The following is a 27,701-nucleotide window of genomic DNA, read 5'->3' on the forward strand; positions in this document are numbered from 1 at the left end:
CAAGTTTATTCTCTAGTAGCGAGTGCTGAAAGACTGTAGGAAGTGGCCATGGCCATATACTGGTGCACTAATTGTGGCTAGACTAGGAAAATACAATAGATGGAAGCAGAGCTGTGAAAAGTTGTAGCAGCCACTCGAGGGAGAATATTCTTTATAATCTAATAGACGTACCAGCACATCTTTGCTGTAATATGAATATTTGCTTATGATCAACTTTGTTTATAACAAAAACAACCAAAACTTGAAATTAAAAACTTCAGTGAGTTTTTAATCATGGATTTGATGATGCAAGAAGAATGGATTCATACATAACAGCTGCATCGTAATACAGCTTTCTGAAGTGGTAATGAAAAATACAAACAATAAAAAATATACAGTTGTGTGAAAGTTTCAGGCAAGTGTGAAAAAAATGTTGCAAAGTAAGAATGCTTATAAAAATAGAAGTGTTTACGAGCGACATCAGTGAAAAAAAACGGATCCACACATACTGCAAACACGGACATGTGAAGGGGCCTAACTTGGACTAACCCTTAACTTTTATAGCCCTGTCCTAGTCCCCTGATGTCTCTGGGTGGAAGCTAAAATGAGCATATGTCTATCCACCAAATATCTCTGTAGTGCACATATGCTAAGGTAACTAGTTAGGAGTGCACTCTGGTGACTGGCAGTGCCTGTTATCCGCCTTCTGAAAAACAAAATCGATGCTGCAATTATAACAATTATTAACAATGCACAATTATCATGAACGATTACAGTTGTGCTCAAAAGTATTTACACCCCTGCAATTCTGTCAGATAATACTCAATTTCTTCCTGAAAATGATTGCAAACACAAATTATTTGTTATTATTATCTTCATTTAATTTGTCTTAAATGAAAAAACAGAAAAAGAATTGTCCTAAAGCCAAATTGGATATAATTCCACACCAAACATAAAAAAGGGGGGGGGACAAAAGTATTGGCACAGTTTGAAAAATCATGTGATGCTTCTCTAATTTGTGTAATTAACAGCACCTGTAACTTACCTGTGGCACCTAACAGGTGTTGGCAATAACTAAATCACACTTGCAGCCAGTTGACATGGATTAAAGTTGACTCAACCTCTGTCCTTTGTCCTTGTGTATAGCACATTGTGCATGGAGAAAAGAAAGAAGACCAAAGAACTGTCTGAGGACTTGAGAAACCAAATTTTTAGGAAGCATGAGCAATCTCAAGGCTACAAGTCCATCTCCAAAGCACCTGAACATTCCTGTGTCTACCGTGCGCAGTGTCATCAAGAAGTTTAAACCCATGGCACTGTGGCTAACCTCCCTAGATGTGAACAGAAAAGAAAAATGTACAAGAGATTTCAACGCAAGATTGTGCGGATGTTGGATAAAGAACCTCGACTAAAATCCAAACAATTTCAAGCTGCCCTGCAGTTCGTGAGTACAACGGTGTCAACCCGTACTATCCGTCGGCGTCTGCATGAAAAGGGACTGTATGGTAGGAGACCCAGGAAGACCCCACATCTTACCACGAGACATAAAAAAGCCAGGCTGGTGTTTGCCAAAACTTACCTGAAAAAGCCTAAAACATTTTGGAAGAATGTTCTCTGGTCAGATGAGACAAAAGTAGAGCTTTTTGGGCAAAGGCATCAACATAGAGTTTACATGAGAAAAAAAGAGGCATTCAAAGAAAAGAACACAGTCCCTACAGTCAAACATGGTGGAGGTTCCCTGATGTTTAGAGGTTGCTTTGCTGACTCTGGCACTGGACTGCTTGACCATGTGCATGGCATTATGAAGTCTGAAGACTACCAACAAATTTTGTAGCATAATGTAGGGCCCAGTGTGAGAAAGCTGGGTCTCCCTCAGAGGTCATGGGTTTTCCAGCAGGACAATGACCCAAAACACACTTCAAAAAGCACTAGAAAATGGTTTGAGGGAAAGCACTGGAGACTTCTAAGGTGGTCAGCAATGAGTCCAGACTCCCATAGAACACCTGTGGAGAGATCTAAAAATGGCAGTTTGGAGAAGGCACCCTTCAAATATCAGGGACCTGGAGCAGTTTGCCAAAGAAGAATGGTCTAAAATTCCAGCAGAGCATTGTAAGAAACTCATTGATGGTTACCGGAAGCAGTTGGTCGCAGTTATTTTGGCTAAAGGTTGTGCAACCAAGTATTAGGCTGAGGGTGCCAATACTTTTGTCTGGCCCATTTTTGGAGTTTTGTGTGAAATGATCAATGTTTTGCTTTTTGCTTCATTCTCTTTTGCGTTTTTTCATTTAAGACAAATTGAATGAAGATAATAACAGCAAAGAATTTGTGTTTGCAATCATTTTCAGGAAGAAACTGAGTATTATCTGACAGAATTGCAGGGGTGTTAATACTTTTGGTCACAACTGTATCTATTTTCCTAGGAACACTTGCATACGATAATTGTGCAGTCTAAACAATGAATGAACAAATACCTTCAATCATCAGGAGAAATAATCTTTTGGCTTGTGCAAAGGACTCATTCTCAGCAGTTCACCATCCTGTGTAAACAGGACCTGTTCTGCTGAGAAAAACAACAACCTATGCGCAGCTGAATGATCTATTACAGAAGGTTCAGTGTAGATCTGAATTGTGGTCATCCTGTGTAAACAGGTTATTAGACAACCACTGATTAGCAAACAAGTAGCTGAATTAAATTATTAAATTATTAAATTAACCCTTTTCAGTACATCAGAAAATACAAAATTTAATCAATGTAGGCAAAGTAAGAGATTAGAGGTCTGGAGAGCCACCCTTAGCATTTTGCACATGAGTGTGCTGGCTCATATGAATAAAAGGTAATTATTTGTTAATAGTTTCCCCAGAAAAGGGTTAAATAATGACAATTAGATATCACATTGTGTCAGTAAAGGGATTGTACAATGTAAACAAATGAGATAAAAATGTCAAATCGAGCAATATTTACAAGATGGTAACAGAGATGATCAGACATAATGTATTAAAAATAAGGAAGAGAGAAAAAAATTAACTAAAAAGGGGAAAAATGTTGGTATAAGTTCACACCCCCGAGGGAGAACATGTACTGTATGAACTATTGTAGAAGACAAAGGGTCTCAGGACTAAGGCCCCTCCTACACATTAGACTAATGTCCGCTGAACCCGCTGATATCGATGGATCCAGCTGACAGTCTAAGATGTATGGGAGCCCTGGTTAATTTATGGTCAGAGGAAATATTCATCTGGGATTTCAGATCTTGCAGTGAACACAGGAGATCGTCTCCTGCCTATTTCTTCCATTTTTAGCTAGAAAATATGTGAAGGGCTGTGATTTATTTGAGGGAGGGGGCTCGAAGGAGCTGTCTGGTGAAAGTAAGTTTTCTCCTGTACAGAAAATAGTTGAAAACCTGTTGATTGGTGTCGGTCCGGCCATTGGGGCCCGCCCAAATCGGCACAGCAGGGCACTTTATTCCTGCTAGTATGGAGCTGCAGGGCACATGATACAGCCCCTCCATTCACTCAATGGGATGGCCGAGAGCTGTGCTTCTGCAGCCCCAGAGATGATGAATGATGGAGCAGCGGTCGGGCATCTAACCTAATACCCCATTTTGTATCTCGAATAAAAGTTGTTTGTCGGGGATAAAAAATTCCATGTTCAGTCAATTAGTCCTAGTCCCACCAAACAGTAAGTTATCACCTATCCTAAAGATAAGTGATAACTTCTTGTCACCAGACATGCCTTTGAATTTTTTTGTCCATTGCAGAACAAAGCAGTAAAATTTATGAGGAGGAGAAGGGGGATGGCTGATCTTCCCGAGAAGATTTATTTAGATTTTTTTTCTATTTTTAGTCTTTTCATTTGAAAACTTTATAGGATCAATGGCAAAGAGAGCATTAAGGGAAGAATGTACTATTGTATGAATTCTCTATTTATTCCCTTTAATTTGTACTATTTTTGCATTTGCTTTTTGACCAATTATGCTCATTTCCATAATGCAAATCCCCCCTGTATAGTAACAGGTACTGAGATATGCATATCTGATCATGCCAATGCTGTAGAAAAAAAGACATAGACCCCACATCCAAAAATCATACATTGATCTAATATCGTCAGGTAAAAATTTACAAAATTAAATATGAGGTTCTTAGTTTAGCATTCTGATCAGACTTTTTGAAGCCTACTACGACATCACTGTGACCCTAGTGGGTTCCTAACTTCTTGTAGCCTGAAAGGTGCGGCACTGTGTGCTAACCACTGCCACAGTGACTGTGCGCCAGTAGGGGGAGTGACCTGGTACCTCGCAGCAGTCATAATGCAAGGCAAAGCCCTCATGGCTCCAGGCCACACCGGCCAACAGGCACAAAACCACAGTAGTAATTGCCAACACACAACACTAAGTGAAAGGAGATAGAAAACTCACCTTCCACATGTTCTCAGACTGTGAGCTGAGAGCGATAAAAGCAGAACCCCTCTTGCTAATTAAAAACACCTGTGCCAGATGGGAGGAGTGCTGGTACCAAGTAAGACAAAAAAGGGGACAAATAACTGCAATATGTCAATGCTGTAGAAAATGGACATGAACCACACATCCAAAAAGCACTTCCTGTTCAGTTTTGTACATTTTTGCCTAGTGGCATTAGATCAACGTATGATTATTTTATGTGCCGTCCATGTCTATCTACAGCAGGGGTGGGGAATCTTTTTCCTGCCAAGGGCCATTTGGATATTTATACCATCCTTCGGTGGCCGTACAAACTCCACCCACAAAGTACATCCCTACTCTGGCACCGGTGTCAGGACGTAATCTTTCATTGCATGCCCTTCAGTGTTCAGTAGTGAACACTGTGTGTGTGTGCTAACAGAGCAAGAAGAAATTAATGAGCTGGTTGTAATCAAAATACACCTCCCTGCCCAAGAATATGGTCCCTGAGAATCTGCTCGGGGGCCTGATAAAGGGTCATAGAGGGCCGTAAATGGCCCTGGGGCCTGAGGTTCTCCACCCCTGATCAACAGCATTGGCATATTGCATATCGGATCATATTTGTATATTGTGTCGCATTTACTCATATTCTAGACATCTTTTGGAACTAGGTGTTAGGAGTCGAGTTTCCTCTGCTGCACAGGGGGAATCTCGATACGTGTCTGCTGCGGTCTCCCATTCTGCTTCGGCCGCAGTGGGCTCTGCTCAGCGGAGGCATCGCTCCCAGCGTCTTGCTGGGACTGATTCTGTGCAGGGAATTACTGCTGCCTTTTCTGGCTCTCCTGTTGTACCCTGCACTGATCTGCGGCGAGCGGGCTTCTCTGGGACTAAGTCCTTATTTGCACACACTGAGCATGCCCAGGGCAAGATCTCCCGTTGGAGATCGAGGGTCACATGCTCAGGCACTGCAGCACATCCAATTGGTCCTCTTGGCAGGTCCTGAAAGGGCAAAACTTCTGTAGCTGCTTCCTGTGCTGCAACTATATAAACTGCGCATGACCGCACGGCCATGCGCTAGTATTGTCTTGTTATAATGTGTGTGTGTAGATGGATGTATGTCGATGGATGAAAGCTCCTAAGTATCCCTCCCTAGTGTTGTTGACTGCTCGCGGATGATGGTAGCTATCTAGCGCCCGACTAGCCATCTGCACGTAACACACATCACAGCGTCCAGTTGCTGTGTCTGCCAGTACGGCGCCGTGCGCTTCCTCTGCGCTTTCCTTACCCAAGCCTGGGTGGTTAGTGGTGTCCGTCAGTGCGGCACTGCATGCACTCTCGTGCCTTTATATACTATTTAATAGTTTCCTTACACACCCAGTTGCGGTGTTGTGCCAGCAAGTTGTCTAATCGGACTTCAATCCTGAGTTGGGGTTGTGTTCGCTGACTTCTTGCTCGCGCTCTATGTGCGGTACCGCGGTCCTGTGACGCAACAGGATCGCTTCCTTCATGCAGGGTGAAGTTAACCCGTGCGTGTATACTTATAGTACCGCCATATAGTCCGTCTTACTAGCAGCAGGGTTTATACCTGCACGGTGGACCTCGGACTGCGAACTCACCTAGTTTCATATCATCTATACTTGGTGCGTTCCGCCAGTCCCTAACACTAGGTCTCGCAATTTTCAAGTTTTAGAGGTCAATAAAATCTGTAGATTCACAAGAGGCAAAAATAAAAAATAAAGATTTAAGAGGCATCATGGCTTCCAGAATGGATACCTATATAATGCAGTGTATCATTTACAGATTAATATCATTGGCCTCCTTGTCTGTAGAGGGGAAAGGTTTAAGGAAAACCACTATGAAATCTGTTCATTTTTGTCCTTGTAATGAGCTGCTATTATTGGATTTAGTTTTGACCGTATTCTTTAGAACCAAAGCTGCCTCTCTCCACATGGGTATTTGCTGCAAGGCTTTGAAATGTAACTATGGCAACTCATAGACTTTGACAAAAGTAGCGTGTCCATCCATTCACCATGCTGCTCTTTCTGCCTGGCACTCACTACGATGCCACAGTGCCATACTGACTCGTCTATCTCATGTTTCATTTCTTTTGTTGTGTATGATGAGGAATCAAACCACTCCATTGAAAAGGTTAATGGAAGAAACAATGTTTGCAAACAAGCAGAGTATTAAAATAGACCTGACATAGAAAATTACTTCTGATGTGTTGTTTGTGGTTCTGAGTAGAGTTGAGCGAATTTGTTTAGGTTCTCTCTTATTCGGCAACCTATAGCGCTTACCGAATAAGCTGCCGCGGGAACCCGGCTTCCTGGATCGCTCCGGCTGATCAGCTGTCTGGCGCCGCTGCTGCATGTGTCACAGTCACAACAAACAGGCTCTCCATGCATGTGCTCTTACTGTGACAGGTGCGACACATGCAGCTGTGGCGCCGAACAGTTGATCGTCCAGAATGATCCATGTATCCGGGTTCCCTCTGCAGCTTATTCGGTAACCGCTATAGCTTGCCGAAAAAGAGGGACCTAAACAAATTCGCTCAACTCGATTTCTGAGCACAAATAACTATTTGTAGATGCAAAGTAGCAAATATAGGATTTTCAGAAAAAAATGCAGCAACTTCAAAGGAATCGCTTAGAAAATCTGACCATTGGCAAAGAAACACCTTCCAGCTGCACATCATTTATCTCTATATTTTATTCTAAGGCCGTGTGTTCACTATTAGTTTTTGTTGAGTTCTTTACGCTGCGTATTTTTGAGACATGAAAAACGCCTACGTTCCTGTGATGTTTTCTTGGTGAGTTTTTGATGATGTGTATTTTTGAAAAAATGAAATTAACTTATTTTACATAATGGATGTAGAAAGGCTGTAGAAAATCTACAGCATCAAAAACTCACCAAAAAGCTCACTGTGGCAATGTAGCCTTAGGCTACACTCTCATTTTGGTGAGTGTTTGATATTGCAAATTTTGTAACCCACTCAAAAACACAATAAAAAAAAAACGCAAGTAAGCTAATTTACATAATAGGTGCGGAAATGCAACATCAAAAACTCATCTAAAACTTCTCGTAGCCACATGTCCTCAAGTTCTTATAAATTACCTAAATAAATGCAATGAGGATATGTTCATATGGTGGAATTTCCCCCAGACTACAGCACAAAATATATCCATGTTTTATGCTGAAATCTACATGAAATCGACCACTCAATGATTTTAAAAAGGGCTGTCCAGTCTTCTTCTGAATTCTTAGGGCTTGTGCACACAACTGTAAAAATCGGACGAGTCTCATCCGTGGTTTTAACGGATAACATTTGTACCCATGTTAATATATAGGGCAGTGCACGTGTCCAATTTTTCCTTAAACCAAGATGTCTGAGGACGAAAATTGCAGCATTGCAATTGCACCCATTCAACTCTATGGGTCCATGGAAAAAATTGGAGCACTCTTGGATGATGTTCGAGTGCAGTCAAACTTGCACAGAAAGACATTATACACTATAGAGAAGTCGGGAAGCTTTTTTTTCTCTCCACCTCTGAGAAAATTGGATCGCACTCTGATCAGAGCCTGATTTGTGTAATCAGACTGATTTTCTCGGATGTAGAGTTAATGATCATCTACACCGGTCCTTTCAGCATGCACACTGCACACTGTCTGGATTCTCCAGTGTTGCCAGTTGGACCTGGCGGTTACGTGATTGCAAATATGAAGTTTGCATTCATGCAGTCACTTGCCGACCAGACATGCTAGACCTCGCTCAATACAAGTAAATTGATGCAGGCCAAGCATTGCTACTTGGAATATGGCCAAAAGTATGAAAATTGCATACATGCAGTCACGTGATGGCTTGCTCTTTCTGTCAAAAGCAGAGAATCCTGACACCATGCGCTGTCAGGATTCAGAAGTCTGCAATAATATAAAATGACGACAGACTTTCACCAGAAGTCCAGACAACCCCTTTAATGAGCTACTGAGGGTGTGCCCATGGATTAGCCAGATTTAATGTCAGTTATGAACGGCAACATTCAATTTCCTGATAAATAACATAGGATTACGTTTACAGTTTTGATTTGGATTTTTGGGCCCTTTTTACGTGGAATTGGGTTTGGATTATCAGCCGAAATCCATGTCGACAAATTGTGCTGTGAATTAGTTTGTAGCAGATATTATTGACTGATTGTTGATTTGTTTTGTATGTATATGTTTTTTTCAACCAGGAAAAATTAGACCTGAGCGATCTTTTTACGGTACATCCACCCTGGACGTATCCACTGTGGATTCTCCACATCTTAGCAGTTGAAGATCGTGAAATTTTCCTCCATTCATTACCAAGTTTTTTTTCTTTTATGTGGTTTTAAGAGTTCTAACATTTTTTTCTCATTTAGATATTGAGATTTAGTTTTCTTTATTTGCTATCTTTCATGATATGAGGAGCCTAATTTTCATGTAATTTTTTTCTTTAACAATACCAGGGGAAAATGTAAAGGAAAAAAGATAACGCGTCTGTTTTTTAATTTTTATTAGATTTTTCTTTATGACCACAAAGGACCAGTACATTTATGTTTTACACCTTTAGAGAACAATTCATTTTATTTGTCGGGTAATTGTTTTTTTTTTTATAAATAATGGCTAGAAAATGTGATTCAGACTGGTAGCGGCTTTCTTTTTCTAAAATAAAAAAGAACAAAAGGGACACAGCTCGTCAGTCTGGCAGCTTGTGTGTCGGAAGGTTTGATTGGCATGATTCTTGAGTCTGGCGCATGGAAGCTCCTGGATGAAAGAGCAAATGTAGTAAATCCAAAAAATGTATAACGTTTCAATTGCCAAGGTAATATGTGGACCACATGACTTATTTAGTCATTATATGGTCTGCAAGTAGTTGAAAAAAAGTTTAGTGTGGATTTCACAGCTGATAAAAATCTGCTTTATTTACAATTGTAAAAAAAAATCTTAAAATCTAATTGAAAATGTTGCAATGATAAAAAGCAGAATATTCTAATCCATTTTCGTATTAGACGTGTAAACCCAATGTCAAATTAAGGTAAATCTAATGAATTTCCTGTTTAAACAGTTCCTTGCTAGGTATCACCACCAACAACCTGGCGATTGCAGCTGGTAGATTATTTTCATTGGCTTTTTATTCTAATTATGGCTTGTGAATACTAAAGGATATGTACACCTTGACAGAGCATTTTTAAAATTGTGTATTTGTTTCCTAAACACAAAATTAAGCAACTTTCTAAATCTGATCTTCATTAAATATTTTCTACCATATTGCTGCTGCATAGTGCCTGTAAATCTTCTATCTAACTTACCGGTAGTTCCTCAAATGCGGACAGAAAAACCGGCTGTAGAAAAGGAGGAAAAGAGGAAATAGGTACAGGATAGAAGCTGTGCTGACTTTTGAGCTAATGAAGACAATGACACAGTGGGTGCACACAGATCTCACAACCAGCCTATATTACTTGGAAAGACACTCCCACAAGAGAAAAATCTGAATCTTATCCCAGGCTGTGAACTGCATCATGGGTTTTGAAACTCAATGAACGAATGAAGATTGCAGACTGAAATATAGTGGAAGTTATTACTGAAAGATAACCACTAGGTTGTAAAAAAAAAATTCCATATTAAAGGTGTCCATAAAAACGACAACAAAATTATAGACGATGATAAAGTATTGGAGAATTAAGCATATAGTTCAGAATTTCATCAACAGTTTTAGTTTTTGTCCAAAGGTACAGTGAAAAGCATTTCAACACTGGTCTAATGTCTTCCTCAGGCCAGGTGTCCTTAGTCTTTATCATTTCTTTAGTTACTTAGCTCACAAACATCTAATATTTTCATGCTATATCCTTAAGGGGAACAGAGCATAATTTTCCAGACCTTGAATTATCTGTTACTTTTTACACAGCCATAGAGGTAAATGGGAATTCGTATCTCAGACAGTTATGGTATATACACAGGAGGTGCCATGAATGTCTAAAACATGTGGGTCTGGTATTTACAGCTATCTCAAGATCAGGCCCAAAACATGTGGTTCTAGTATCTATGCCTATCTCAAGACCGCGCCCAAAACATGTGGTTCTGGTATCTACACCTATCTCAAGAACAGGTCCAAAATATGTGGGTCTGGTATCTACACTTATATCAAGAACAGGTCCAAAACATGTTGGTCTGGTATCTACACCTATATCTAGATCAGGCCCAAAACATGTGGTTCTAGTTTCTACCCCTATCTCAAGACCGCGTCCAAAACATGTGGTTCTAGTATCTACACCTATCTCAAAAACAGGTCCAAAACATGTGGGTCTGATATCTACACCTATATCAAGATCAGGCCCAAAACATGGGGTTCTGGTATCTACACCTATCTCAAAAACAGGCCCAAAACATGTGGGTTTGGTATCTACACCTATATCAAGATCGGGCCCAAAACATGGGGTTCTGGTGTCTACACCAATCTCAAGATTGGGCCCATCTGAAGCATACTCAGCTATAGTGAGAATTTCCACAGAAATTAAATGTTCGGCCAACTCTCCATTCACAAGGATACAAGACAGGACCCTGCACTTGATACAGGTGTAGATTCCAGAGGGTGATATGCCATGATGGTTGAGACAGGAATACCCAACTATATTATTATATACTTTTTTATTTCTATACACCACTGTGGGAGTCTACTGAAAACATTCATACAGTTCTTATAAAGAGAAATGGGAGTTTAGAGCTCTGTATAAAAATATAGTTCAAAGTATTCATTAAGGGGAACCTGACGCTGCCCGAAATACTATCAGCATGTATCAGACACTGGCTTTATGATTTCAGCCATGTATGTTTGATGCTGAAACATTGAGGCATTTCAGAGAAAAACATACTTTAAAAACTTCCAGGGACTGAGCCCCATGGGTGACTAGTCAAAAAGGCTGCTTTTAGCAACTTCTTTTCACTGGCTGCCAGGTTTCTCCGTACACACGTATGCAGTGAAGGACCTGTCACTCAAAAGCAGCGGGAGGGGAGGAGCCTGTCTTACTAGTCTCTCATGCTACGTGGTCCCGTGCATCTTTTAAAGTTTGTTTTTCTTAACATTTTGACTAATTAATAAACATAACTAGTGAATATATAACTAGATTTTAACTAGATTATTACTATTTAGTGCCATTGACATGGCATATGTCCAATTTATGTTTTCTGGTTTCCCACCACACAGATTATTGGTTAATATTATATTTCTGGATTTAGTGTAGAATGGTTTATAGGTATCCATTATGGCTGTTGCTGCAGGGCAACTGACTTTTAGATCCACCATTGTATTTTCTACAGCTATAATCTCTGCATCCAAAGTTTTAGATGCCTAATTACAATTTTTCATTGTTTCAGAGGAAATTGTAGAAGGGAAAAGTGCCATTCTTATCGGGATGAGTCAATGGAACTCCAATGACTTAGTTGAACAGATTGAAACAATTGGCAAATTGGAGGAAAGTCCAGGTAAGATTGCTTTTAATATAACCTAAAAATTGTAGCATTTAAAAAATATAATGTAAATGAATGTTAGAAATATATGCTTTGCTTTATTAGCCCGATGTATTAGTTATGTATGGATCCACTGGTTATGTACATGGGTGTTTCTTAGACTTCATCAGATTGCAAACCATAGATGATCAATGCTTCATCAACACTAAAGAGTACTGAATACGTTGTGAGAGCAATCAGACTATTTAGTTTTGTTGTCTAAAATACAACTATTCGTTATCTATACAGAGCTAGAACAAGTAAAGTAAACATGCATCTCATAATGATCTCAAGGAGAACCGAGAACTAAAATTTGTTTTATTTAAATTAAATGCAAATGTAAAAACATTTAAAATTTGGCAAAAAAAATTATTAACAAGACATATATCAAGTGAGAGAAAAACTCCCTTTACGAGTCAATGTTTCAATTAAGCCGACTACAACTGAAGTCTCCTCCAGGGGAATTTCCAGGCTCCTCAGCTCTGCTTATATCACTTTCCCATGATAAATAGCATCAAGAGAAAGTGAGCAGCAGTCTGCTGTCTGCGCCCTGACACTGTAACAGACGTGCTCATTAGGGATGGGCGAACCCTAACTGTAAAGTTCGGGACCGTACCGAATACATAGTGTTCTGTCACAAGGTCCCAAACACGGGTTTCCTTGGAAAAACCATGTTACAGTTCGGGTCCAGGGCCTGTAAAAGAAAGAATAAAATTAATAATGAACATTATAAATATTGTACTTACCTGTCCAGCAACGCGTCCTCCCGTCCTCCCATCTCGCTGTCTCCCGGCCGCATCTGCTTCCGGGGCCGCTCAATACCTTCCGGCAGTATTCACTGCACTCGGCAGTCTTTGGCTTTTTCTGGCAGTGTTCGTGCGGTGACACCACAAGAACACTGCCGAACACTGCATCATTCCAAAACAATCAAAAGTTGCGGCTCTAGATAAAAAAAAATGAAAACTTAGTTATGAAAATTGGTAGCGTTGGGAAGGGTTTAAATGATTATTTTTTGTTAAATAAATGTTTAGATTATAGTCTAAGTTGCATTATATATATATATATATATATATATATATATATATTATACTGTATATAGCTCTGGCAAAAATTCAGAGACCACTGCAAAATGTTCAGTTTGTCTGATTTTTCTCTTTATAGGTATATTTTGAATAAAATGTAAATTGTTCTTTTATTCTATAAACTTCTGACAACATGTCTCCGAATTTCCAAGCAATAATTTTTGTATTTTTTTTTCTGACAAAGAAAAATGGTCAAAACAAAAGAAAAAAAACAGTGCTTTCAGACCTTAAATAAGGCAGAGAAAACAAGTTCATAATCATTTAGAAACAACAATACTAATGTTGACTCAGGAAGAGTTCAGAAATCAATATTTTGTGGAATAACCATGATTTTTAATCACAGCTTTCATGCCTGTTGGCATGCCTGCCACCAGTCTTTGACACTGCTCCTGGAGCAAAAATGTAGGCAGTTCTTCTTTGATTGATGGCTTGTGACTATCCATCATGCTCTTGATTACATTCCAGAGGTTTTCAATGGGTTCAGGTCTGGAGATTGGGCTGCCCATGACAGGGTTTTGATGTTGTGGTCTCTTAATTTTTGCCAGAGCTGTATATTTAGATGTTTAAAAATTACTACAAAAATCAAGTATATTCATATATGTAGAACAGTAGATACCCATGTATGTTATAACTCTGCCTTTAGGAAACTTAGTCTACAGAACCTGCTGACACAGAGCTTGGGGCTTTGCCATTTATTACCTCTTATGATGCATAGTATAAAAGAAACCACTCAGTGACTGGTATATGCATAATATTGAAGAGCATAGGTCAAACATTCATCAACAAACTTCATTAAGAGTTATGCATAAATCAGTTTGTGATTATTAAGGACGGGATCACACATGCGAGAAAGACAGCCGAGTCTCGCATGTTAATACCCGGCCCTGCTGCCTGCACTCCGGAGCGGAGCGTGCGGCTTCATGTATTGCTATGCTGCCGCACGCTCCGCTCCGGAGTTCAGGTTGCAGTGCTGGGTGTTAACATGCGAGACTCGGACGTCTTTCTCGCATGTGTGATCCCGGCCTACTAGGAATTATTTTTCCAGTAGCCGGATCGATTCTTGATTGAAATACAAATATTTTACTTTGAATGTTCTGGGAATTGGGCTTATTGGAAGATGAGTGATTGTCATCAATACAGTTCATTAATTTCTTGTGTGCTATAAGGATACTTTCTAGTAATTGAACTTTATTGTGTATGATGATAGCATCCCTTTCATGTTGTTTTGTAAGCGGAAGGACTGCTACAAGTATCTAGCCAGAAATGTACTTTAAAATCATTGTCTTTGAAGATAAATCCATTGTGAAATGGACTATTGTGTTCTATTTCTTTTCAACAGGGTGTATGATATTACTATTGATTAACATTTTTAGACATGGGTCATAGCCTGAAGTGTATAAGTATTGAAATTGTTCCAGAAGATTAAGTATTTCTCCCCAAAAATTATTGCAATTTCACATATTTTGTTATACTCTTGTTTATTTCCTTTGTGTGCATTGGAACAACACAAAAAGGAAAGAAAAAAAGGCAAAGTGTACATAATTTCACACAAGACCCCAAAAATGGGCCAAACAAAATTGTTGGCACCATTCCAGAATTGTGGGTAAGCTTTGTTACTTTGTTTGAAGCATGTGATGTGCGTTCAAACTCATCTGCAGCAAGTAACAGGTGTGGGCAATATGAAATCACACCTGAAACCAGATAAAAAAAGGAGAAGTTGACTCAATTATGTGTCTGTGTGTGCCACACTAAGCATGGAGAGCAGAAAGAGAAGAAGAGAACTGTCTAAGGACTTTGTTGAACAATATTAACAATCACAAGTCCATATGCAGAGATCTTGATGTTCCTTTGTCCACAGTGCACAATATCATGAAGTTTACACATGACTGCTCCTGAAATTTTCATCTTACCTACATTATATAATCAGAAACATTGGCACATCTACACATTACTCTTATGCACATTACTCTTTATGGAGGCTAATTTGCATATTCCAGGTGCCTTCTGGGAGAAGCGAAGTCTCCCTAAGCTAGAAGATCGTTGGGTACAGCCGGGACCAGCTGCTTCGAAAGCATCACCAAACCAGGGATTCAAGCTTCAGGAGGCTAATTTGCATATTCCAGGTGCCTTCTGGGAGAAGCGAAGTCTCCCTAAGCTAGAAGATCGTTGGGTACAGCCGGGACCAGCTGCTTCGAAAGCATCACCAAACCAGGGATTCAAGCTTCAGGAGGCTAATTTGCATATTCCAGGTGCCTTCTGGGAGAAGCGAAGTCTCCCTAAGCTAGAAGATCGTTGGGTACAGCCGGGACCAGCTGCTTCGAAAGCATCACCAAACCAGGGATTCAAGCTTCAGGAGGCTAATTTGCATATTCCAGGTGCCTTCTGGGAGAAGCGAAGTCTCCCTAAGCTAGAAGATCGTTGGGTACAGCCGGGACCAGCTGCTTCGAAAGCATCACCAAACCAGGGATTCAAGCTTCAGGAGGCTAATTTGCATATTCCAGGTGCCTTCTGGGAGAAGCGAAGTCTCCCTAAGCTAGAAGATCGTTGGGTACAGCCGGGACCAGCTGCTTCGAAAGCATCACCAAACCAGGGATTCAAGCTTCAGGAGGCTAATTTGCATATTCCAGGTGCCTTCTGGGAGAAGCGAAGTCTCCCTAAGCTAGAAGATCGTTAGGTACAGCCGGGACCAGCTGCTTCGAAAGCATCACCAAACCAGGGATTCAAGCTTCAGGAGGCTAATTTGCATATTCCAGGTGCCTTCTGGGAGAAGCGAAGTCTCCCTAAGCTAGAAGATCGTTGGGTACAGCCGGGACCAGCTGCTTCGAAAGCATCACCAAACCAGGGATTCAAGCTTCAGGAGGCTAATTTGCATATTCCAGGTGCCTTCTGGGAGAAGCGAAGTCTCCCTAAGCTAGAAGATCGTTGGGTACAGCCGGGACCAGCTGCTTCGAAAGCATCACCAAACCAGGGATTCAAGCTTCAGGAGGCTAATTTGCATATTCCAGGTGCCTTCTGGGAGAAGCGAAGTCTCCCTAAGCTAGAAGATCGTTGGGTACAGCCGGGACCAGCTGCTTCGAAAGCATCACCAAACCAGGGATTCAAGCTTCAGGAGGCTAATTTGCATATTCCAGGTGCCTTCTGGGAGAAGCGAAGTCTCCCTAAGCTAGAAGATCGTTGGGTACAGCCGGGACCAGCTGCTTCGAAAGCATCACCAAACCAGGGATTCAAGCTTCAGGAGGCTAATTTGCATATTCCAGGTGCCTTCTGGGAGAAGCGAAGTCTCCCTAAGCTAGAAGATCGTTGGGTACAGCCGGGACCAGCTGCATCGAAAGCATCACCAAACCAGGGATTCAAGCTTCAGGAGGCTAATTTGCATATTCCAGGTGCCTTCTGGGAGAAGCGAAGTCTCCCTAAGCTAGAAGATCGTTGGGTACAGCCGGGACCAGCTGCTTCGAAAGCATCACCAAACCAGGGATTCAAGCTTCAGGAGGCTAATTTGCATATTCCAGGTGCCTTCTGGGAGAAGCGAAGTCTCCCTAAGCTAGAAGATCGTTGGGTACAGCCGGGACCAGCTGCTTCGAAAGCATCACCAAACCAGGGATTCAAGCTTCAGGAGGCTAATTTGCATATTCCAGGTGCCTTCTGGGAGAAGCGAAGTCTCCCTAAGCTAGAAGATCGTTGGGTACAGCCGGGACCAGCTGCTTCGAAAGCATCACCAAACCAGGGATTCAAGCTTCAGGAGGCTAATTTGCATATTCCAGGTGCCTTCTGGGAGAAGCGAAGTCTCCCTAAGCTAGAAGATCGTTGGGTACAGCCGGGACCAGCTGCTTCGAAAGCATCACCAAACCAGGGATTCAAGCTTCAGGAGGCTAATTTGCATATTCCAGGTGCCTTCTGGGAGAAGCGAAGTCTCCCTAAGCTAGAAGATCTTTGGGTACAGCCGGGACCAGCTGCTTCGAAAGCATCACCAAACCAGGGATTCAAGCTTCAGGAGGCTAATTTGCATATTCCAGGTGCCTTCTGGGAGAAGCGAAGTCTCCCTAAGCTAGAAGATCGTTGGGTACAGCCGGGACCAGCTGCTTCGAAAGCATCACCAAACCAGGGATTCAAGCTTCAGGAGGCTAATTTGCATATTCCAGGTGCCTTCTGGGAGAAGCGAAGTCTCCCTAAGCTAGAAGATCGTTGGGTACAGCCGGGACCAGCTGCTTCGAAAGCATCATCAAACCAGGGATTCAAGCTTCAGGAGGCTAATTTGCATATTCCAGGTGCCTTCTGGGAGAAGCGAAGTCTCCCTAAGCTAGAAGATCGTTGGGTACAGCCGGGACCAGCTGCTTCGAAAGCATCACCAAACCGCGCGCCTTACGGCGCGCAAATTTTTGCCTGTAGGACATTATTGCAAGAGAGCTTGGCTGAGTAGATTACACAAGAAGGAAAACACACAGCAAGTCAGCAGGATCTAGGAGCAACATGGCAGATGTGACAACCTACATGGTGAGCTGCAGCATGTGCTACATGTTCACAGATCGACCAGAAGAAGAATCCAATTTCACCTGTCAGAAGTGTAGACTAGTGGCCCTTTTAGAAGAAAAGGTGCGGGGTCTGGAAGAAAGAATAGCAACTTTGAAACTCATCAAAGAGAATGAAGACTTTCTAGACAGAACAGAAGCATCTCTACTGGTCACAGAAGGTGAAAAAAGTGTCAGAGAACCTCCAAAAGCAGATGAGTGGAAGCATGTGACCAAAAGAAGCAAGAAGACCATGGAGAAATCACCAACCACACAACTGAAGAACCGATATCAAATCTTTGTAGAGGATGAAGATGGCACACCTAAGAATGAAGTAATACCAGCAAGCAAAAAAGAAAAGGGCACACAGCAACAAGTGACAGCAAAAAGTACAGCCAAGAAGCAACGAAGAGTGGTGGTGGTGGGAGACTCACTACTGAGAGGCACAGAAGCAGCCATCTGCAGACCGGACATAACTGCAAGAGAAGTATGCTGCCTTCCAGGTGCGATGATCAAGGATGTGACCGATAGGATACCAAAGCTCTTCAGCTCCAAGGACGTCCACCCATTTCTTCTGATACATGTTGGCACCAATGACACGGCAAGGAAGGACCTACCGACAATCTGCAAGGACTTTGAAGAGTTGGGGAAGAAAGTAAAGGAACTGGATGCACAGGTAGTTTTTTCTTCTATCCTTCCAGTAGACGGGCATGGCACCAGGAGATGGAACAGGATCCTTGATGCAAACAACTGGCTAAGACGATGGTGCAGACAACAAGGATTTGGATTCCTGGACCACGGTGTGAATTACTGGTATGATGGACTCCTCGCCAGAGACGGACTACACCTCAACAAACCTGGGAAACACACATTCGCCAGAAGACTCGCTACACTCATCAGGAGGGCGTTAAACTAGAAGAAGAGGGGACGGGAAGAAAAACATTAGACTCGAACAAAGACGACCCAGGAAAACATACTCTGAAGGGAGGTAAGAACATTTCTAAAACAATCCACAGTGAGGAGATTGGAACAAAACAAAATCCTCTAAACTGCATGCTCGCAAACGCCAGAAGCCTGACAAACAAGATGGAAGAACTAGAAGCAGAAATATCTACAGGTAACTTTGACATAGTGGGAATAACCGAGACATGGTTAGATGAAAGCTATGACTGGGCAGTTAACTTACAGGGTTACAGTCTGTTTAGAAAGGATCGTAAAAATCGGAGAGGAGGAGGGGTTTGTCTCTATGTAAAGTCTTGTCTAAAGTCCACTTTAAGGGAGGATATTAGCGAAGGGAATGAGGATGTCGAGTCCATATGGGTTGAAATTCATGGAGGGAAAAATGGTAACAAAATTCTCATTGGGGTCTGTTACAAACCCCCAAATATAACAGAAAGCATGGAAAGTCTACTTCTAAAGCAGATAGATGAAGCTGCAACCCATAATGAGGTCCTGGTTATGGGGGACTTTAACTACCCGGATATTAACTGGGAAACAGAAACCTGTGAAACCCATAAAGGCAACAGGTTTCTGCTAATAACCAAGAAAAATTATCTTTCACAATTGGTGCAGAATCCAACCAGAGGAGCAGCACTTTTAGACCTAATACTATCTAATAGACCTGACAGAATAACAAATCTGCAGGTGGTCGGGCATTTAGGAAATAGCGACCACAATATTGTGCAGTTTCACCTGTCTTTCACTAGGGGGACTTGTCAGGGAGTCACAAAAACATTGAACTTTAGGAAGGCAAAGTTTGAACAGCTTAGAGATGCCCTTAATCTGGTAGACTGGGACAATATCCTCAGAAATAAGAATACAGATAATAAATGGGAAATGTTTAAGAACATCCTAAATAGGCAGTGTAAGCGGTTTATACCTTGTGGGAATAAAAGGACTAGAAATAGGAAAAACCCAATGTGGCTAAACAAAGAAGTAAGACAGGCAATTAACAGTAAAAAGAAAGCATTTGCACTACTAAAGCAGGATGGCACCATTGAAGCTCTAAAAAACTATAGGGAGAAAAATACTTTATCTAAAAAACTAATTAAAGCTGCCAAAAAGGAAACAGAGAAGCACATTGCTAAGGAGAGTAAAACTAATCCCAAACTGTTCTTCAACTATATCAATAGTAAAAGAATAAAAACTGAAAATGTAGGCCCCTTAAAAAATAGTGAGGAAAGAATGGTTGTAGATGACGAGGAAAAAGCTAACATATTAAACACCTTCTTCTCCACGGTATTCACGGTGGAAAATGAAATGCTAGGTGAAATCCCAAGAAACAATGAATACCCTATATTAAGGGTCACCAATCTAACCCAAGAAGAGGTGCGAAACCGGCTAAATAAGATTAAAATAGATAAATCTCCGGGTCCGGATGGCATACACCCACGAGTACTAAGAGAACTAAGTAATGTAATAGATAAACCATTATTTCTTATTTTTAGTGACTCTATAGCGACAGGGTCTGTTCCGCAGGACTGGCGCATAGCAAATGTGGTGCCAATATTCAAAAAGGGCTCTAAAAGTGAACCTGGAAATTATAGGCCAGTAAGTCTAACCTCTATTGTTGGTAAAATATTTGAAGGGTTTCTGAAGGATGTTATTCTGGATTATCTCAATGAGAATAACTGTTTAACTCCATATCAGCATGGGTTTATGAGAAATCGCTCCTGTCAAACCAATCTAATCAGTTTTTATGAAGAGGTAAGCTATAGGCTGGACCACGGTGAGTCATTGGACGTGGTATATCTCGATTTTTCCAAAGCGTTTGATACCGTGCCGCACAAGAGGTTGGTACACAAAATGAGAATGCTTGGTCTGGGGGAAAATGTGTGTAAATGGGTTAGTAACTGGCTTAGTGATAGAAAGCAGAGGGTGGTTATAAATGGTATAGTCTCTAACTGGGTCGCTGTGACCAGTGGGGTACCGCAGGGGTCAGTATTGGGACCTGTTCTCTTCAACATATTCATTAATGATCTGGTAGAAGGTTTACACAGTAAAATATCGATATTTGCAGATGATACAAAACTATGTAAAGCAGTTAATACAAGAGAAGATAGTATTCTGCTACAGATGGATCTGGATAAGTTGGAAACTTGGGCTGAAAGGTGGCAGATGAGGTTTAACAATGATAAATGTAAGGTTATACACATGGGAAGAGGGAATCAATATCACCATTACACACTGAACGGGAAACCACTGGGTAAATCTGACAGGGAGAAGGACTTGGGGATCCTAGTTAATGATAAACTTACCTGGAGCAGCCAGTGCCAGGCAGCAGCTGCCAAGGCAAACAGGATCATGGGGTGCATTAAAAGAGGTCTGGATACACATGATGAGAGCATTATACTGCCTCTGTACAAATCCCTAGTTAGACCGCACATGGAGTACTGTGTCCAGTTTTGGGCACCGGTGCTCAGGAAGGATATAATGGAACTAGAGAGAGTACAAAGGAGGGCAACAAAATTAATAAAGGGGATGGGAGAACTACAATACCCAGATAGATTAGCGAAATTAGGATTATTTAGTCTAGAAAAAAGACGACTGAGGGGCGATCTAATAACCATGTATAAGTATATAAGGGGACAATACAAATATCTCGCTGAGGATCTGTTTATACCAAGGAAGGTGACGGGCACAAGGGGGCATTCTTTGCGTCTGGAGGAGAGAAGGTTTTTCCACCAACATAGAAGAGGATTCTTTACTGTTAGGGCAGTGAGAATCTGGAATTGCTTGCCTGAGGAGGTGGTGATGGCGAACTCAGTCGAGGGGTTCAAGAGAGGCCTGGATGTCTTCCTGGAGCAGAACAATATTGTATCATACAATTATTAGGTTCTGTAGAAGGACGTAGATCTGGGTATTTATTATGATGGAATATAGGCTGAACTGGATGGACAAATGTCTTTTTTCGGCCTTACTAACTATGTTACTATGTTACTATGTATGTTACATCACATTCTAAATCCATGGGCATTAATAAGGAGTTTGACCTGGTCCATTCCATAGGTGTTGGATGAAGACAAATAAATAAGGCAGCACACTGCGGCGCTAAAACGTGCAAACATGAAACATGAAAATTGAACTGCATTACTGCGCTAGAAATATGAAAAAATGATAGCGTTTAGCGCATAAATTGGCCAATTCATGTGTACCTGGTAGCCACATTAGGGCATCTCTCGTATACCAGGTCCTAAACTTACTTTTCCTCGCTGAGAATAAATGTCTTCATCTGAATGGGCACATGTGAAACCTCTTCTTAGACTAAATTTCTCTCTCTCTGTGAAGGGGTAATGGACCTGCTGCAATTAAAACACCTGTGGCTAAGAGGCGGAGGAGTGCTCAGTCAGAAGATGGTCAGTTAATCAGTCGCTGCCCATTGTTCAAGCTTATCTAGATCCTTCTGGATCCTTTCTCTGTCTTCTCCCAAATTAGCTATCTCTCCTAGCTATGCATCATGTGCAAATTTGATTAGTTTACCTTCAGTTCCCTTATCTAGATCATTTATAAAAATGTTGAACAAGACTCCTCAAAGTTAAGAGCTATCGTACAATATTACAACTCTTCCTGCTTTATGCCGGATATACCATTGAAAGGCACCTGTCACAGAATTTCACTTCCCAAAATATTTGTATGTTCATGTAGATTTTTCAAAGTCAAGTACCGGAAATACCATAGTATGGCCAGTTTATTCCTCCATTATTAAGAAATCAGCATTGAATTGAACTTTCTGCAGCTCTATTCCAAGCCCAGCCCTGACTTCTACTGATTGACTGTGTGACTTCTGGCAAAGGAATCGTCAGCCAAGCAGAAGGAGGGAGTGCTGGGTGACAGAAGATGATCTACAATTAGCTCTTCACCCTCATTTGCATCTCAATTCAAACCTTGATTTCTCAGTTAAGGTACCTTCACACTGAGTGACGCTGCAGCGATCCAGACAACGATCCGGATCGCTGCAGCGTCGCTGTTTGGTCGCTGGAGAGCTGTCACACAGGCAGCTCTCCAGCGACCAACGATGCCGGTAACCAGGGTAAACATCAGGTTACTAAGCGCAGGGCCGCGCTTAGTAACCCGATGTTTACTCTGGTTACCAGCGTAAAAGTAAAAAAAAACCAAACACTTCATACTTACCTTCCGCTGTCTGTCCCTCGGCGCTGTGCTTCTCTGCCCTGTGTAAGCACAGCGGCCGGAAAGCAGAGCGGTGACGTCACCGCTCTGCTTTCCGGCCGCTGTGCTTACACAGGGCAGAGAAGCAGAGCGCCGAGGGACAGACAGCGGAAGGTAAGTATGAAGTGTTTTTTTTTTTTTACTTTTATGCTGGTAACCAGGGTAAACATCGGGTTACTAAGTGCGGCCCTGCGCTTAGTAACCCGATGTTTACCCTGGTTACCAGTGAAGACATCGCTGAATCGGCGTCACACACGGCGATTCAGCGATGTCTACAGGAGGTCCAGCAATGAAAGAATGTGCTGGCCTTCTAGCTCCGACCAACGACATCACAGCAGGATCCTGATCGCTGCTGTGTGTCAAACTGAACGATATCGCTAGCCAGGACGCTGCAACGTCACGGATCGCTAGCGATATCGTTCAGTGTGAAGGTACCTTAACAGAGAAATGGATTGACCATACAGAGGTATTGTTGGACTTGTCTTTGAAAGAAGTACATGCACATATATACAGTTGGAAGGCTGAAATCCTGCTTACAGATTCAATTTATTTTCTGCTAGCAGCTATTTTGCTGCTAGAGTGTGATAAATTTTTAAGATGTATTTTTAAGGCCACCTATTAGGATATTACATACCATAACTTAAGCAGGTAGTCTCATTAAAAACGTCCCAGTGGTAGGAGGCCCAGCAATCAGTAAGTTATCAACTGGCCACTGAATAAAGGATAACTTTGAGTCTGGGAATAATACTTTAAGACACCATTCAAAGTCTGTGTATTGTTGAGTAACAACCAAATGCATACACACTATTAAAGCAGACCATGGAACATTTATGGGAGCCTTAGGCTACTTTGACACATCAGGTTTTCGCGAATTTTGAAAAAAATAAATCTGGCAGAAGTTGCCGCCGGATCCATATTTTTCCTCATAGACTTGTATTAGCACCGGATGGCCTGACGTTTCATCCTTTTTTTTTGCCGAATCCACCGAAAATTCGTTTTCCGGCGGCCGGAGAAAACGTATATAGGAACGTTTTTTTTTCTCCGTCGAAAAACTGGACAGTGAAGGATCCGGTGAGAAACGGGTGAAACGTAAGGTGAAATGATGAATCTGGCAACCAATTCGTTTTTTTTTTTCAATTGAGCATGCCCTGTAGCAGCATTTTCCATTCTGGATCTCTCTCTCTATCTCTCTCTCTGGACCAGCTAGTGCCCGGATGTCAGCTAGTCAGATCCGGCAAAAAAACCCAGATCCATTGCATCAGTTTTTCACAATTTGCAACGGATCCAGTTTTTTCAAAAGTAGCCAGATTCAGCCTGACGGCGAAAACCTGATGTGTGAAAGTAGCCTTAGCAAGAGTGGTTATCCTCTATTCCTTTGCTGAATGCTGAATTATGCTTTATTTGGCAGTCCCATAGATAATGAAAGAAGTGGAGCTTCATCATGCACTTCTCTATTCAAGACAGTGTTCTGCAGAGCCTTGTTGTCAGAGTTCTGGAGTCCCGTTCTCAGGACTGTTGGGGATCTTAGCAGTCAGATCAGACTTAGGCTACTTTCACACTTTCATCATTATAAAGACATTGCAATGCGTCGTTCTGTGCAAAAAACGCATCCTGCAAAATAGCCCGCAGGATGCGTTTCTTGCACATAGACTTGTATTACCGATGCATCGTGACGTATGGACACACGTTCCATACATCGTGCACTGGATGCGTTGGGAATTGGCAGACCATCGTCACAAAAAATGTTCAATGTAACTTTTTTTGTGCGACGCTGTCCACCATTTTCGATCGTGCATGCACAGCTGAAACTCCGCCCCCTTCCTCCCCAGAACTCATAATGGGCAGCGGATGCATCTGAAAACTGCATCCGCTGCCCACGTTGTGCACTATTTTGCACAACGTAGGTCGGTACTTCGGGCCGATGGTTTGCGACGGCCCTGTACCGACGGAAATGTGAAAGTAGCCTTAGTAATCAGAAAGTTATTCCCTGTTCAGTAGATCATGGATAACTTGCTATTTTGGAAGTCCTCTTTAGGTGGGTTCTATACATGTGCTTTATGTGCTAAGACAACTATTAAAGCCAAACTGACCCTGACCATTGTGATAACAATGGTTAAATTCTTTTGTCCTGACATGTATCACTATATGTGGGTTCTATACATGTGCTCTATGTGCTAAGACAACTATTAAAGCCAAACTGACCCTGACCATTGTGATAACAATGGTTAAATTCTTTTGTCCTGACATGTATCACTATATTTCTTAGAATGATAATACAACATAGTTTTAAAAAGGAAAGTTTACAATGTCTAACAGTTGGCAAAAAAGAAAGCTGTAATATTTATAATGGAAAAAGTATCAATGTCTTGTACAGTATAGTACTAACTTGCTGTAAACATTACTGGGTATTCTAAATTTAGCCTTACAATTTCTAATTATTAGTCAAAAGTGACCGTTTTTTTGAAAATACTAAATTTACAGACACATCTTTTCTAGAGAAATAAACACTATGTTGAGTAAATGTCTTCAGTCTATGCAGACATAAACAAGAGCCGGAAAGGTTGATGAGGCTGACTTAAGTTATTGCATGCAGAAGACTTCAACCTTTCCTGTGCATTATGTGCTGTGTATATGGCAGAAATAATATATGGTAAAAGGCTCTGGATATCAAGGGAATGTTGTGACCTGGCCATGTACAAAACCTAAAAATAGAACTTACTTGATTAGATTTTTCATAGTTCCAGGTATCTGCAAAGTAAAGCATAGTCAAAACTAGACCATTGGTTGGGTTTGCATGTCTTGTAGAAGTTTGATTTATGAATAAGGAGTAGAGATGGGCAGATTTTTTCAAGTAGTATTTAATTCTACCTGAATTTTACAAAAATCCATATTTGCTGAACTAAAGTGGATCAACAAAGACTAAAAGAAAAATGGAAAAAATAATACCTCATAGCCCACCTCCCGGCCATCTCCACTGAACGCTTTCCCCCATTTGGTCCTCTCTGCCATAATGCGCTGAAACACAAAGCCTCCTCACAAAGGAATTTGCATGGAACATTGTAGTTCAGGAAATTCAATTTGAACTTGATCATTCAATCCGCTGATCTCTACTTCTGAGAGTCTTGATATCACAATGTTGCATGCTCTCTAGGTTGGGACTTCTGGCCGTGACTAGGGTAGGGATATCTCTGCAAAGGCGCAAGGACATTGCGGCCTAGTCATGGCCAGAAGTCCTCGTCTAAAGTTCATGTCAAAAGGATGTGGTGCACATTAAAATTTCATGATGTCACCATCGACCTTATAACTTATGCTGTAGGCCAAGTCTTCTGACCTCAAATAAGCACGAGATGTTTCTGTGATTCATTAGTGACATCCAAGTCCAAATCATGGCTGGAAGTCCTGGCCCTAGTGCAAAGATGTCTGGGGTTTCAGCGCACTGCAGCAATAAGAAGAGGTATTTGCAGTTTTCACATTTTTAATTTTTATGCCCTTAACTAGATAGTTATATCACAAAAAATAGTTAATAAATAACATTTACCACATGTCTACTTCATATCAGCATCATTTTTTAAACAGAATTTTTTGTGTTAGGAAGTTAGGAGGGTTATAAATTATTCAGCAATTTCTCATTTTTCCAACAATTTTTAAAACCAATTTTTTTAGAGACCACATCCCATTTGAGTTGACTTTGCGGGGACTATCTAAGAGAAAACAAACAAAAGAGACACAATTTTAGAAACTGCTCCCCTAAAAGTGCTCAAAACCACATTTAAGAACTTTATTAACCCTATATGGGCTTCATTGGAATTAAAGCAACGTTGAAGAAAAAAAATGAAAATGTTACTTTTCCCCACAAAACTATTACTTTAGCCCTCAATATTACATTTTCAAAAGAGTAACAGGAGAAAATGGACCAAACAATTTGTTGTGCAATTTCTTCTGAGTACAATACAGAGCCACTAGCCAGAATCTTTGAAAAATCCTGGAGAACAGGAGAAGTCCCAGATGATTGGAGAAGGGTAAATGTTGTCCATATCTTCAACAAAGGAAAGAAGATGGAGCCAGGACATTTCAGGTGGAAAAGCACTGTTTGGGCACATGGCAGGGCTCAGAAGTGGAGGAGTGTCAATTAAAATTCTGTAGCACAATTTTGGCTGGAATAGATTGTGAATGCCACATTTGAAGAGCCACTGACATGTCAAAGCAGCAGAAACTCCCACACTCCCACAAATGACCGCATTTTTGAAGCTACACTTCTTGAGGAATTCATCTAGGGGTGTAGTGAGGAATTTATCGATGGGTGTAGTGAGCATTTTTAACACTCAGGTGATTCACAGATTTGTATAACATTGGGCTGAATCATTGGAAAATTACCTCTAAAATGGTGTTTTGCCCCAAGTTTTCAAAAGGATAAAAAGAGAGAATGGACCATAGAATTTGTTGTGTAATTTCTCCTAAATACTCAAATAGCTCATATGTGGTTAAAAACTACTACTTTTGAGGCACAGAAAAGTGAAGAAGCACCATATTGGAGTTCAGATTTTGCTGGAATGGTTTCAGGGTGCTATGTTATATTGGCAGAGCCCTTCAGGTCCTAGAAGAGCAAAATCCCTCCATAAGTGACTCCATTTGATTAACTACATCTCTCAATAGATTCATCTAAGATAATATTGACAAGACAGGTGTGTCACAGAATTCTATACAATTGGGCAATGAAGAAAAAATATTTACATTTTTACCACCCACCAAAATTTTGTTTTAGCCCCAGATTTTACATTTTCACACTGCTAAATGGGTACAAATTTGTCACATAATTTGAACGTGTCGATGCCCCAAATGTACTATAAACATAAGGATGAATGACCTTGGGGAGATCAAAACATCCAACACCGCGGAGACACCATCACGTGTTTCTCAACGCAGTGATCCAGAACACTGCCCCATCCCTTATGGGAAATATGCAAATGCATGTAGAAAGGTCTTTCACCGGGAAGGAACAACCACGGGAAGGGCAGCATCCGAAAAGGGAAAAC

At 41.3% G+C, this 27,701-nt stretch overlaps 1 protein-coding gene across 1 annotated transcript in view; it reads left to right on the plus strand.

The window, feature by feature from the left end:
- The window catches only part of PITPNM3 (PITPNM family member 3), an 876,999-nt gene that overhangs the window by 433,774 nt on the left and 415,524 nt on the right, over positions 1–27,701 (plus strand). The window contains exon 3 of the mRNA XM_069761259.1: positions 11,784–11,891. Coding sequence (XP_069617360.1) covers positions 11,784–11,891 — 108 coding nt within the window. The remainder of the gene's footprint in view (positions 1–11,783; positions 11,892–27,701) is intronic.

This window comes from Ranitomeya imitator, chromosome 3 (genome assembly GCF_032444005.1).
Source record: "Ranitomeya imitator isolate aRanImi1 chromosome 3, aRanImi1.pri, whole genome shotgun sequence".
Lineage (NCBI taxonomy): Eukaryota > Metazoa > Chordata > Amphibia > Anura > Dendrobatidae > Ranitomeya > Ranitomeya imitator.